The 15,272-nt window shown below is 40.2% G+C and overlaps 1 protein-coding gene across 1 annotated transcript in view; it reads right to left on the reverse strand.

Annotated features, from left to right (window-relative positions):
* Positions 1-15,272, reverse strand: part of DNER (delta/notch like EGF repeat containing) — a 279,307-nt gene that overhangs the window by 10,107 nt on the left and 253,928 nt on the right. Inside the window, exons 11-12 of the mRNA XM_045031472.1 lie at positions 9,679-9,810; positions 1,030-1,276 (exon numbers count right to left, since the gene is read on the reverse strand). Of these exons, the coding sequence (XP_044887407.1) occupies positions 1,030-1,276; positions 9,679-9,810 (379 nt within the window). The remainder of the gene's footprint in view (positions 1-1,029; positions 1,277-9,678; positions 9,811-15,272) is intronic.

Below are 15,272 nucleotides of genomic sequence, written 5' to 3' on the forward strand. Positions count from 1 at the left end.
TGTGGCCTTTGGGCCAAAACGTTTGCCCACCCCTGGCCTAGGAGCAGGATGGAAACTGATTTATAGACTCATACAATGGCCTCCCATGCTGATGGTATCAGCAAGATACCTGCCATTACTCTCTCACAAATAGCAGTTCTAAACTACACATTTTAATCTCAAATGCATTTCACTCATTGTAGTTGGTGTGAAATGTTTTAATTATATTTAGACTGCTGGGTTGAACAAAAGGCATGTAACTTTCTTTTTAAAACCTTTTCAAATTAATCTATCTTCTTCTCGGGCATCTAGCGCAATGGTATGTGACTGTCTCACAACTATTCAAGGATTTATCCTCACAATATTCTTGCGAGGCAGATAAGACTTATACCCATTTTGTGAATGGAAAAAACAGAGGCACAGAACAGGGTCAGACCAGGAATCTGTAGCAAAGGTGGGCACTAAACCCAGATTGCCTGAGTCCTGGTCCAATGATTTAATCACAAAACCAGATATCAACCCCTGGCATTTTGATGAATTATTTAGGAACTTTGTTTTGTTTTGCTAGGTGTCAAAATAATTTTGAAAAATATACGCAACAAAACAAATAAAATGTTTCCAAATGCATTATTCATTATTATCCAAAGTACATGCATGATAAAGTATGGAATTTTGATATGTAGATTTAGAAATGTGTAAGTATAACAAGAATAAAAACTTACAAAATAAAAAAAAAATACTTGTACACTTCCCAAACTGAAACACCTTATAGACTGGTGTAAAGGGACGATTCAACTCTCAGCTACGCTGTGTAAATCCAAAACTCTACTGCTTTCAATGGAGCAGCACTGGATTCACACTGTTGAACTGAGACCAGAGTGTAGCCCAGATATAATGATGAGCAATTAAAATAATGCTATATTCTAATTTGGAAGCAGTACAGCCTTTATATTTGTCAATAGCAATTAGCTGATGCTGTGCTACTACACAAGAATTTGAAGTAGATATAGCAAAGAGATTCAATTTACTTTCCCTTTCCCCACAACAAACCTGGCATGTCGGATAGAAGCAATTGCACTACTAAATTCACTGTCAATGCTTCTACAGTTGTAGAACTCCTCATACGCTGGCCTGGAAGAGCCTTGGTATTCAATGCGGCTGATGCGACATATCCCCACAATCAGAATGATCAGCATAAGGACAAATGCGACACAGAGGGCTCCAATTATGATGTAGAGGGAATGACGAGGCATGTTTGTTAGACTCTCTGCCATGTGCCCAGACTTCCACTGCAGATCTGGAAATAATACATAAATAAATACAAAAATGAAATTATTATTTTATTTCCTTCCTGCTGAATAGAAATTGAGTGCCTTCATTTCCAACATTTCTATATAGCTGTCTGTTAAAGATATTCTATTTTAAAATTATATTTGACATTTGAGGGTCAGCCATGGACATAGCTGTTTTTAACATGCTGTAAATACCAGTATCACAAAATCTGAAAGAAAGTTTAGATTTTGGTTGGCCATATAACAGCTGATTGATGATCATCAGTTGCAATGGATACAAGAGCAGGGTTCTAATTACCAGCTCTGCCACTGATTTGCTCTCTAATCTTGAGCAAATCACTTAACCTCTTTGTACCTCCATTTTCCTATCTGTACTTTCATAGTTTATTCATAGCTTTCAAAGCCAGAAGGGAGCATTACATATTCTAGTTTGTTCTCCTGTATAAAACAAAGGTCACAGAATTCCACATAGCTACCCTGGCATTGAGCCTAATAACTTGTGTTTGACTGAATCATGTCTTCCAGAAAGGCATCCAGTCTTGATCTGAAGACTTCAAGAGATAGAGAATCCACCACTTCCCTTAATAGTTTGTCCAATGATTTATCACCCTCACTGATAAAAATTGATGTCTGACTTCTAATTTGAATTTGTCTGCCTTTAACTTCTGGTCATTGCTGCTTCTTCTGCCTTTCTCGGCTAAATTAAAGCCCTTTAGTGCCTGATATTTTCTCCTTGTGAATGTACTTCTACACCATAATCAAATCACCTCTCAAACAGATTGAGTTCCTGTAAGTCTTTTGCTGTAAGGCATTTTCTCTAGCTCTTGAATAATTTTTGTGGCTCTTTTCTGCATCCTCATAAATTTTTCAACAGCTGTTTAAAAAAAATGTGTACACCAGAACTGTATCCGGTATTGGTGTCATCAAAGGTAAAATCACCTCTCTACTTCTATTCACTATTCTCCTTGTTTATACATCCAAAGATTGCATTTGCCCTTTTTGCTACATCAGTTCATGGGGCGGACAGACGCATATTGAGTTGCTTGTCCACTATGACCCCTAAAATCCTTTTCAGAGTCACCGTTTTCCAGGATACAGTTCCCCATTCTGTAGGTATGACTTGCACTCTTGGATTTATGACCTTGCACGTGACTGTATCAAAATACATTTTGTTTGAATGGGTCCAACTTACCAGATCACTCTATATGACTTGCCCTGTCCTCCATTATTTACCATTCTGCCAACATTTGTCTCATCAGCAAGTATTATCAGCAGTGATTTATATTTAATACCAGCTCATGCTCCAGATCTTCTTGGAATCAGAGAATTGTAGGATTGGAAGGGACCTCGAGAGTCCCTGTGCTCAAGGAAGGACTAAGTATTATCTAGACCAACTCTGACAGGTGTTTGTCTAACCTGTCCTAAAAAATCTTTAGTGACAGAGATCCCACAAAAATCTCCAATGACGGAGATTCTTGCTCAAGAGCTGTGAGACACTCACTTCAATGTAGCACTTAAAAACCGACAGTTGTCACTATTACTTCACTTGCAAAAAAAAAATCACCCTTGGACACAATTAAATAATTTAAAAGACTCCTGTAGGGCAAAACAGCTGCAAATACTGGTAAAAGAGGTTCCTGTGTGGAGTAACCTTCTCATTGACTTGCGAGCATATATCTCAAAGGGTTTGCAAAAAATTAAAGACTATTAAGTCATTCAAGCAGTGCAATATACAGCTATAAGTAAGTAGACTGTACTTGATTACAGGCAATCCAAGTCCTGAGCATCCCATACTTTCTACCCAAGGAAGCAAAAAAGAACAGTTCTTAAATCTCGGATACACATCCCGGGAGACTACAGTTGTCTGCCTTGATAAAATAAGCAGGATTCACTTGAAAAGAAAGCATTTCAGTACTCCCTGTGTGAGATCCAGATAAGGAGATAGCATAGCCCTAGTGTATCCTCACATTTGACTGATGCCTTTTAACACAAGCCTATTATTTTTGCATCAAAATATTTCCACTTCATTTCAGCTATTTAATCATCAGGAAAATCACATAAACATGACTGAGTCTCTGCATGTTTTATGTTGGGTGACTGGACTCTAAAGAAATAGATTTTGTTTTATAATACAGTCAAAGATTCATTTAGGGCCAGACTGTTCCTAACCCTTACAGGAGGTACATGAGGATGAGGTGGCAGAAGGACCCACCACAATTGAAGTCCCTGTGCTCAAGGGGAAAAACTGCTCCCTTCCTTACTCCCCTGGGGTGCATGGTGCCCCAAAGGCATAAGGAGGTGAGATCCTGGCTTTAACCCCCCACACATACAGAACTAGCTGATCACATTGCAGGGAGCACCCTGGACCTAATAAAGGGGGTGCAGTACTGAGCATGCATAGGCTTGTTTATATTTGCTTTTGCACAGAACCCTGAAATACTGATCAATCTGAACCACAAAGCATTTAATGATTTAATGTTTTTAAGGGTTTAATATTGTCATGTTCTCTGCTTGCTAGTGAATGAAATGGCCCAGCTGTGTGGAGTTATTTCAGTTTTGGAAAAGCCTCTGTTTTCGCTCCATAGCACATCTATCAGACATGCTGTTCTGTTGTGAAATATACTCGGCCAAATTCAGACCTAATATTAGCAGATACAACTCCACTGGAGGCACAGAAAACCTGATTCTGGCCCACTGTCTTCAATCTCTGGATGATAAGGATGTGAGGAATCTCTTCTGTTCTTTTTCCATGGATAAAATCTAAAAGATGCATGGCACATATTCCATAGGTTAAGAAGAAAGTAGTGGTGACTCAAATTTATGATCTTCTCAGTTGCCACAGCAACCATGATAAGATTCAGTAAGATTGTAGATTATGACATATACATATATACTCCTAGGATTATCCTGTAAATGATTTTCTCTGAGTAATACTATCGTTTAACTTTCCTTGCTGATTATATTATCCATATCTGTAGAGTCTGAAAAGATATTAGTGCTGAAAGATAATGTGCAGGCACTAAGTGGTTTATAAATGGGCAATTTTATACATAGTTGCAAACTTAAATCTTACATTATCCTCATTGGCCAAGAGTATTTCATTTTAGTGGGAAATTTTTTCTCTTGTGTAACTCAGGTTGGTTGCAGTGTCCCTCTAGGATTTATTTTTAATTCCATTGTTTTTCAGTAGACACTGCTGTCACAGGGAAAGACCACAAAATGATAAAATAAATGTGGGGTTTCATTGGCAGGCAAATTATTTCATGCTGAATGGACAGTCTGGAAAATAATTGGAAGGTAGTTAAAGAATATAGTTTGACAGGTAGTTGAAGAACCTTAACCCTGAAATACTTGTAAAAACAATAACCCCAGTGAAATAGATAGTTGGGTCAGTTGTGAAAAAGCTGCACAGGATGTGGAGCTGCCAATTTTAGACAGACAGTTTCTCTGCAAAGGGATGAAGTAATGCACAATCTCACCAGCCTCCTTTCTGACTAAAGCAGATCATCATAAAAGGCAAGGCTGGATCAGTTTAGGAATGTGGCAGAGTTACACCACCACACCCCATCTCCTATGAAAGTCTGGAACTCGACTTCATCACATTTTTGAGTCAGTCAGGTCAGGAGGGTGGATCAATCACATGAAGCTAGCGCTTCAATGGTGAATTTAATTTCCAGTGTGTCAGTATATAGAAACTGCTGAGGCTGTCTGATGGATGGTCTGCATGGCTCTGACAATGAGGGATATGCTGCTGAAATGGAGGCAGGTTAGTTGAGATATGAAATCAATGGGCCAAATTGAGACAATGCACAATAGGATCAACTCCAGTCAAGTCCATTGAGGCCTGGTCTACACTAGAAAATTAGGTTGGTTTAATTACACTGGTCAAGGGTATGAAAAATCCACACTCCTGAGCAGCATAATTAAGCCAACCTAAGTCCCCATGTAGACAGCACTAGGTCAATGGAAATATTCTTCCATTAACCTAGCTACTACCTCTCAGGGAGGTGGATTATCTATGCAGACAGTGTAGGCAGTGTCTATCCTGAAGCACTGCAGTGATGTCACTGTAGTGTTTTAAATGTACACAAGCCCTGAGTCATGACCATTTATACCAGGTTTGAATATGGGCCTTTTCTTTTGTAGGCATACTAAGAATTGCACTTGGCCTCTAACCATTTAGTCATGACAATGCAAAGACAGAGAAGGGAGTTCCCTGAGGTACACGGCTCTTTTGAAAAGTCTATTGAAGATCAAGTGTTTTCAATCCTATTCTGAAAAGAGATTTCTTCAGAAATCCATCCAGATTTATTTTGATCATCCTTTATAGACAAGCTGAAATCCTGCCCCCTACCCCTTTAAAAAAAGTGTTAAGTGTTTTTAAGGTTTAAATTTAATTCTGTAGATTTACAACAAGTGCTGAACTTTTTTGGTTTGTATTATAATTATCTTTGAGTGTTGTAAAGTGCCACATTTAGATTTTCTAGGCAGGTTCCCTATAAATGACATGTTATTTGCAGAGGCAAGGTGGGTGAGGTAATATCTTTTATTGGACCAACTGATGTTAGTAAAAGACATGAGCTTTCAAACTTACAAGAGCTCTTCTTCAGGTCTGGGAAAGGTAGTCAGAGTGGGCTGGTCTACACTAAGGGGAAAAATCGATATAAGATACGCAATTTCAGCTACGTGAATAACGTAGCTGAAGTCGAAGTACCTTATATCGATAACTTACCCGTCCTCACGGCGCGGGATCGATCTCTGGGGCTCTCCATATCGACGCCGCCACCGCCGTTCGCGGTGGTGGAGTTCCGGAATCGATATAAGCGCGTTCGGGGATCGATATATCGCGTCTAGATGAGACGCGATATATCGATCCCTGAAAAATCGATCGCTACCCGCCGATACGGCGGGTAGTGTAGACGTAGCCCTTGTCACAGCTAAATACAAGGTGGAACAGACAGTTTAGCATAAGGCGTTAACATGTTGTAAGAGGCCATACCTCTGCAGTCATAGGACAAAGGACGGTTAGTGTGTTATAGATTTTTGCAATGAGCCACAAATCCAGTGTCTCTATTGATTTTTAGAGTCTAACAAAGTTACAAATTTAAGCTCCCAGGCTCATCTCTTGAAGGTGGTGTGCAAGTTTTCTTTGAGCACAAGGACTAAGAGGTTAGATATGGAGTGATCTTTTCGTGAAAAATGTTTGACTGCTGCCTATAGGGTGTTTTTGTCGTTTATAATTTTTCTGTGTGAGTTCATTTGAGATTGTAGTGATTATCTTGTTTCACCCACGTAGTTGCTACAGAGGCATTTAGTGCACTGGATGAGGTACACCACATGTGATGGGCATGTGTAGGACCCAGAGATCTTAAAAGGTGTGTTGTGGGAGGTATTTATCACTGTAACAGTGGAGAAAGATGCAAAACCTGCAGACTGTTGTTATGGCTTGGTGTTGGTGGGTCTTGGTCAGTGGGGAGCTTGCTTCCGACGATGGACTTGGCAAGCTTGGAGGAGTTGTTTGAAGACCAGAATGGGGGGTTTACAATTCCTAATAGTACATCTATTTTCTAAACATTAACATGGCAAGTAAATAGCTATAGGCTCCTGATTGCAGCATCAGCAGGTGATATTATCCAAGTCATTAACATTCAGACGATTATAGGGCCACCACTGGTGAGAATGGGGTGGAAGACGGATATGGCTATTGGCCTAGGCCCTGTCAGTGGGTCTATGAAACACACTGACACAGTAAGTCTCACTATACAGCAGTAGTAAGCTTCATCAGTGCCTGTAGCTGCTATAGAAGAGATCCAATGAGGGGTTACTGCTGGTGAAGGCGATGCTTAAGGAAGCCAGGGATATAATGTGAAGAACAGTCCTTGACAATCCAGGACACAACTGGGGTGAAATGCGCAACCCATTAAAGGCAATGACAAAACTCCCATTGATTTCCGTGTCTGAGTGCAAGCAGGGTTAAGCCGAGAGACAGATAGTTCTCCCCACTGAGCAGAATGAGATCTTAAGTTCTGTGTGCACCTGAGACCTTACTTACAAATTTACAAATGGGTAAATGAGTAGAGTGGATGTCTTAGAGTCATGGGCTTAAGCATGAATCTCGTCTTGCTAATCAGGCACATAATGTATGTCTACACTGCAAAACAGGTGTGTTCTTAAATTGGATCTAGTTAAGATAGCAGTGAAGACAAACCAACTGTGCTTTTAACTTGGATTAGCACCTCGAGTTAAAGCCTATAGAAGAACCTGGGTTGAACTCAAGCTACTAATGCAAGTTAAAAGCTGAGTTGCTGTGTCTTTACTGCTATTTTAACCTGAGTTAGGTACCCTGAGTTAAGAATACACCTTTTTTGCTATGTAGATATATACCCTTAGCAATAAATTCCCCTCACAAGCTTTACTCCTCTGATCAGGCAGGAGTAATTTTTCAGATGTGCAGCAGAGGAGGCTTCCTTTGCTCTCTGTCCTGCTCATCATTTTTCCCCTGTGCTTATACTTGCAGGACTCTACTGAGGACCAAGCCCTCAGTGGATCTAGAAGTCTAGATACAAAGAAGATCCCTGAACAGATGCTGCTAATTTCACAGCTCAGCTGTGCAGTGCCCAGTAAGTGCATAGCTCTGCCTGTCTTCCTTTTATGTGTTTTCATTCCATTTCATAATAGTAATGCAATTATTATATCAAGGTACTCCAGGGAATGCATTTCTAGAGGATTATTGCATGTCTCAATGAATTAAAATAATTTTTCTGTCAGCCCACTGCCTACCACATAACTAAGCTGCAGTCACTCAGAATGACATTGCCTTACTGATTAAGTAGATGTGCCCGGTTCAGGTATCACTATGCCTGAGCAGGCCTCACAGACCTATTGAACGCTCATCTCTGGCTTGCAGAAGCAACTCTATAAGCGGAGTTATAGAAGACGCTGCACCTAAGAGCTCCCCAGACTGCAGCATGCACTGCCTCCTAACAGGCAGCATGCACTGTCTGCAAATCAAAGGTGAGACACACAATGGATTCACTGTCTTGGGAGTGGCCAGCAGTGCTATCCAGAAGCAAAAATCAAGGGATTGCAATAGACCCTGCAAAGGACTCAAACTGGCAAGGAAAACTTTGCACAGGGACTAGGCATAATTTAGCCCTTGAAGTGGTTGATATCATCAACACTGTGCCTTTCGTGGTTTGTATTTGTGCTGTCCTATGATTGATCAATGAAACTGAATTCACGAACAACAAATGCATAGACTTAGGCCTTAATCTAGCAAATGCTTGCACGATAAAAAGTATGGAATGGTTGCACTCTGACAGAAGGGTGAGCAGAGGTGACATGTGAGAAGAAGTAAGGTTGAGCTTTAGGCATTGTCTGCATTGAAATCAGTCTCAAGAGTACAGGATTCAAAAAGGAAAGGTTTGGGTGGAGAGTGGGCATATCTTAGGAGACATGGTCCAAAATATGATCCCTCTATTATAAAGGAGCTTAACTACACATGTACTTCTTTGGCTTTACTCCAGCTGTTATGTAGGAGTAACTTTGTGACATTCTGCCAGGTTCTCAGTAATACAGGATGGGATTCTCCTGAGTATCTTCTGTTCATTACTTTTTATCTTGCACTTATTCATGCAACAGTCTGCAACTGCACTGGGCAGCTTCAAACCCTTAAATCACTCTGAGTAACTATCTAATATTTGGAGGGGATCCTTCACTGTAGTATGTGAACAGTGAAATGGTCAAATATACCGTTAAGTTCCCCAGTAAAGGAGACAGAACTGCTGTCAAAGACAAAAACAAGGCCTCAGTGAAGCATAAACATAATGCCCGCTTTTTAGAAGTGCTGTTCATCTGCAGCTCCAGCTGAAGTCAATGGGAGTCTCTGAAGTCAGGCCCACAAGCTTTACATTTACCAAGTTAAGGTATAATCACAATTGTGAAATTAAACTTTGTGATCACTGGGTGCGCAAGCCAAAATTTTCAGAAGTGGCCACCAATTTTAGTTGCTTGCCTTGAGACACTTTGGGTCCAATTTACAGAGGTGCTGAGCACCAACAGCTCACACTGACTTCTGCTGGAGTGATGGGTGCTCAGCACTTCTGAAAATCAGGCCTATGGTGTCTCAAACTTGAATACCCAGAAACAGAAGCACCTAAAAATCAGTGGACACTTTAGAAAGTTTGGCCTAAAAGACTAATTCCAGGATTTTATGCAACTTTGCTACATTATAGTTCTTTTTAGAGTGCATTTTCCTTCATTCTGTGCATGCTGAGGTATTGTTTAAGAACTGCCTACAATTCTTTTAGTATAATTTTGGTCCATGATTAGACGTTTCCAGGACAATGACCTATACATATATCAAAAGGCTATTAAAAGCAACATAATCAATCTTCATAACACTTACGTATTTCACAATTTGCTCCAACCCAGCCATGTGGACAATGGCACGTATAACCATTGGGTTGGTCTATGCAAGTCCCAGCATGATGACACGGATTGCTGTCACAGTCATTTATATCAAATTCACACTCTTCACCTTAAAGTAAAAAAGAAAGATGCTTGTGGATGTATCATGTATCAAGCCAGTTGTGTCATTTCAGTCACTAAAAGCAAAAGTTAGCAAGATTTGCAATGTCATTAATATTAGTTATTTCATCCTCACATATCAAACATTTATTGAAAGAATAAAGACCACCTTTGTGACATTTTTCTGTTGAATTAGCTGAACACCTATAATTTTCCTTGGTGAATAATATTTTGCAGTTATATATCACTTTCTGTCTGAGAATCTCAACATGCTTTTACAACTGTCAAAGAACTAGGTCTCGGATACCACTAACTGACTTCAGTAAGTTCACCCTGTTCACATGTCATCCCAGCCTTTACTTGAAACACAAGACCATTCTTCTTCCCCAGTCAAATATGATAGAACAGTTTATCACATATTACCCCATGTGCTATTCTAGTCAGTACACTAAGATCAGCTAAAACAATCAATTCATTAGCTATTAAGGGTTACCATGAAGTGGAAGACTCCAGTCCTATTTAACTTTGTGGAAGTACCACACAGGATCAGGCCCTAAATAATATTCTCCTATTAATCTAACAGAAAGCAGCATATGATATAAAACAATAATTGTCAATTTGTCAGTAATATATAAACAAATACTTATCTTTTACATAATTGACTGAACATCAAGACAGATGTAAATTAGCTTAAAAGCAGTGTGTTTGGATTATGACTATCATATTAATTTGAAAATGAGGCAAAATGACTAAATTGGCTGCATACCTTTGCGCTGGATGTGCAAATTGATGAATATAAGCACTTCAGAGCTTACAACAAACACAGATTATGACACAAAATGAAGTCCTTCTTTAGCTCCCAATAATTGTTCAAAGTAGACAGATTTGCCATTTTCAATACGTCCGATTAGTATATTTCCTGGTCATTTTCAAACTGTTATTTTTAAAATCTAGTTTCAAACAGATGTGAAGGCCAATGGCATATTGGGCTGTATTAGTAGGAGCATTGCCAGCAGATCGACGGAAGTGATTATTCCCCTCTATTTGGCACTGGTTAGGCCACACCTAGAGTATTGTGTCCAGTTTTGGTCCCCCCACTACAGAAGGGATGTGGACAAATTGGAGAGATTCCAGCAGAGGGCAACAAAAATTATTAGGGAGCTGGGGCACATGACTTACGAGGAGAGGCTGAGGGAACTGGGGTTATTTAGTCTGCAGAAGAGAAGAGTGAGTGGGGATTTGATAACAGCCTTCAACTACCTGAAGGTGGGTTCCAAAGAGGATGGAGCTAGGCTGTTCTCAGTGGTGGCAGATGACAGAACAAGAAGCAGTGGTCTCAAGTTGCAGTGGGAGGAGGTCTAGGTTGGATATTAGGAAACACTATTTCACTAAGAGAGTGGTGAAGCACTGGAATGGGTTACCTAGGGAGGTGGTGGAATCTCCATCCTTAAAGGTTTTTAAGGTCAGGCTTGACAAAGCACTGGCTGGGATGATTTAGTTGGTGTTGTTCCTGCTCTGAGCAGGGGATTGGACTAGATGACCTCGTGAGGTCTCTTCCAACCCTAATATTCTATGGTTCTATGTTACACATAATGTTGAACAGCTGTTTATCTTAGTGAATTGTCTAGTAGCAGCTACATTTTGCTGCAAAATTTTTAAAGCTACACCAATTCTATGCAATATTAACAACTTTGAGTCTTTCAAGGTTGATTATAACCCAGCAATGTCCAAATTAATTAGTTTACTGGAATAAATATAATCCTTTATGTCTGTGTAGAAGACTTGGAGTTGATTGCCTATTAACTAGATCATTTGTAAAACTGTCTCTTTATTAATTGGGCAATCAGTTTCTGGGGAAAAGAGACTGCGATATAAAACTACTACAAACTACAGAACTGTGCAATAAATTTACCAAAGCTCAGCATACAAGAACTAATAAGTGCAAAGACATTTTTAGCGGTTTAGCACCAAAGTCAGTCCTTGGATGTATACAATACACATGGCTCCCATTTATTTTTCTAGGACTTGCAAGATTATCTTTATCATTACCATTCCTTAGTTGTCCAAGGAGGTCACTCTTGTGCTCTCTCCAGGAGCTAAGTACATCACCTCTGTAACATTCCAGCCCATTCCAAGCTATGAAGCGAAAGATCAGTGGCCAAATTCTGCAGTGACTTACACCCTGTGCAACCTTCCCCTGAAGTCAATGGACTACATCCTGCTCTCTCACACTGGTGTAAGACAGAAGAATTTGATATAATGAGGTTATAAGCACAGAACTGGGCTACAAGGTGGTGCAGGACTCCAGTCTTCTCCATGACAGTGCATTCCGAGTAGACCAGCAGATCACCTGCCTCTCTTCCAATTTATAATGGAGATGGTGGAAGAGCACAGTGCTTCTCCACAGTGCTTCTTAATTATAAGATGTCCCTTGTTGGAAACTATGGGAACAATAATGGAAACCTTAGTAATGAATGGGGAGGTTGCCACCATGGTGAGGTCAGTAGTACTAGACAGATAACAGTGACTAGTGTTGGGCCCGTGTTTTAAAGACTCAGCTTGTGGCAGCTATTTTCTGCTTCCCCATTAGTTCAGTGCCTACTCTGAACACTTACAGGTCCTGTTTCTAGGTCTGTAGCTTTTCTATGTGTTTGTTAAAGTATACACAATAGATCGGGGTGGCCAACCTGAGCCTGAGAAGGAACTAGAATTTACCAATGTACATTGCCAAAGAGCAACAGTAATACGTCAGCAGTCCCGCATCAGCTCCCCCCGACCCTGCTCCCAGTGTCTCCCACCCACCGGCAGCCCCACCAATCAGCACCTCCCCCATCCCTCCTCACATCTCCCGTTCAGCTGTTTCATGGCATGCAGGAGGCTCTGGGGAGGAGGCGGGAAGGGATGGAGTAGGGGTGAGGCCTGTGGCAGAGCCAGGGGTTGAGCAGTGAGCACCCCCCGGCACACTGAAAAGTTGGTGCTTATAGCTCCAGCCCCGGAGTCAGTGCTTATACAAGGAGCCACATATTAACTTCTGAAGAGCCGCATGCGGCTCCGGAGCCACAGGGTGGCCACTCCTGCAATAGATGGTCTTTCCATTTAAAAACATCAAATAAAGAGTAGGTCATATCTGAAGGAGAAATCATAAGAGGTTTCAAAACGTCATACCTATTATTTAAATATCCCAGTCCAGCATCAAAAATCTTTCAACAGCATGTTCTCAAATGTCATTAGATTACAAAAATGTTACAAAATGTAACTGATTTTAAGCCATAACAACTTCCACGGAAAGGAAAAAAACAATTTGATACAGATGTGGTATGAAAAACAAAGTTAGGATTGACAATATACAGCATTATTATTTTAATCATCTTAATGTACGATAGGCATGCATGTCCAACGGAAATGGGCTATTAGATGAAAAAGAACATGAGCCAATGGACATCATGCCCTGAGATTGTTAGGCTCTCAGCTGAAAGGAAACCTGTTAGCAAAAAGTTTTAATGAAGTTATATGTCATTTAGGAATTATTTGTGTTTGGCACAAAAGACAGTGAGCACCTGATGCCAAGTAACAACATTTTGTATTGCATTTGCATTTCTACTATGTTATACAGACATTTTATCAGGACCGCTCCAAACAGCATTTAAAACATCATACAATCACTGGATGTGAATTTAACTACTGAGAAAGGTTGAGTCAAGGGCCAGGTTTTCTCTTCCCACTTATCCAGGAATAACTCTACTGACATCAATTAAATTATACATAAAACTAGTCTGAGGAGAGAATCAGGCCAAAAAGCCCTTGGTTTTGCAATGTTTTAATATGAATTTCAAATATCAATAATACTGAGAATAATGAAGTATTGGCTAAAATATTATATGGTAGATGATGACATTTTGTTGTCAGGAAATACTAGCACATTTTATGAGAACTGAATTTTTTAGATATTTCATTGCAATAGCTAAAATTTTACCTCTATTGCTCAATTTCATTTCCTAAAAAGCCCGAAGCATACATCTTTACTTAAAACTTTTAACATGGATTTTATTAAAGGGACACCATTATGGGAATTGTAACAAGTGTGTTTTGAATGATTAATCATTTTTACACCACTTTGAATTGCCTCATGGTATATGATTCCATAAATTTCCTTTCATGCTTTTTTCTTTAATGTAGCATGTCTCAAAGAAGCACCTAATTAGAATATCGATTACTTTTATACTACTTACAAGCACTACACCTTCTGGGTAACATCAAACATAGAATAGATTTATTTACACCAGCATTTACAAGCATTAACCAATTGCAACTCAGTCACATCAGTGTAAAGCTGAAATTGACTGAAATAGAGTTATTCTGGAGAGTACCTCAGAGGTAAATGTGGCCCTATGTATAAAAAGAATATGGGGACTAATATTAAATAACTTCAATACTCAAACTTTACCATAGCATCAGTTACACAGAAGAGAGAAATTAATTCTCTTATCAATAGGTGCCTGTATCATCAGTATCCCAGACCTTCCAGCATTTCATAGTTTCATAGGGCTTGGCTACACTTACAAATTTGCAGCGCTGCAGCAGGGTGTGAAAACACACCCTCTCCAGCGCTGCAAATTGCGGCGCTGCAAAGCGCCAGTGTGGTCAAAGCCCCAGCGCTGGGAGCGCGGCTCCCAGCGCTGTACGTTATTCCCCACAGGGAGGTGGAGTACGGACAGCGCTGGGAGAGCTTTCTCCCAGCGCTGCTGCTTTGACTACACTTAGCGCTTCAAAGCGCTACCGCGGCAGCGCTTTGAAGTGCTAAGTGTAGCCACAGCCATAGATTCCAAGGTCGGATCATCTAAGTCTGACCTCTTCTATGACACAGGCCATAGAACTTCCCCAAAATAATTAGACAAACATCCAATCTTGATTTAAAAATTGTCAGTGTTGGAGAATAGATTGAGCTCTGAGTCTATCACTACAAAGCATGTTTTCTCATGTTTAATCATTCTCATGGCTCTTCTCTGGGCCCTCTCCAATTTATCAACATCCTTCTTGAACTATGGGCACCAGAACGGGACACAGTAGTGCCAGAGCAGCTGCACCAATGCCAAATATAGAGGTAAAATAATTTCTCTATTCCTACTTGAGATTCCCTGGTTTATGCATCTCAGGATCACATTAGCTCTTTTGACCACAGTGTCACATTGGGAACTCATTGTCCACCACAGCCTCCGAAACATCTTGACAGTCACTGCTTCCCAGGATAGAATCCCCCATTCTGTAAGTATGGCCTACATTCTTTGTTCCTAGATGTATACATTCACATTTAGCCGTATTAAAATGCACATTTGCTTGTGCCCAGGTTATCAAGCAATCCCAGTCACCTGTCCTCTTCATTATTTACCATTCCCCCAATTTTTGTCTCATCTGCCAACTTTATCAGTGATGACTTTATGTTTTCCACCGGGTCACTGATAAAAATGTTAAATG

This window comes from Mauremys mutica, chromosome 9, assembly GCF_020497125.1.
Source record: "Mauremys mutica isolate MM-2020 ecotype Southern chromosome 9, ASM2049712v1, whole genome shotgun sequence".
Taxonomy (NCBI): domain Eukaryota; kingdom Metazoa; phylum Chordata; order Testudines; family Geoemydidae; genus Mauremys; species Mauremys mutica.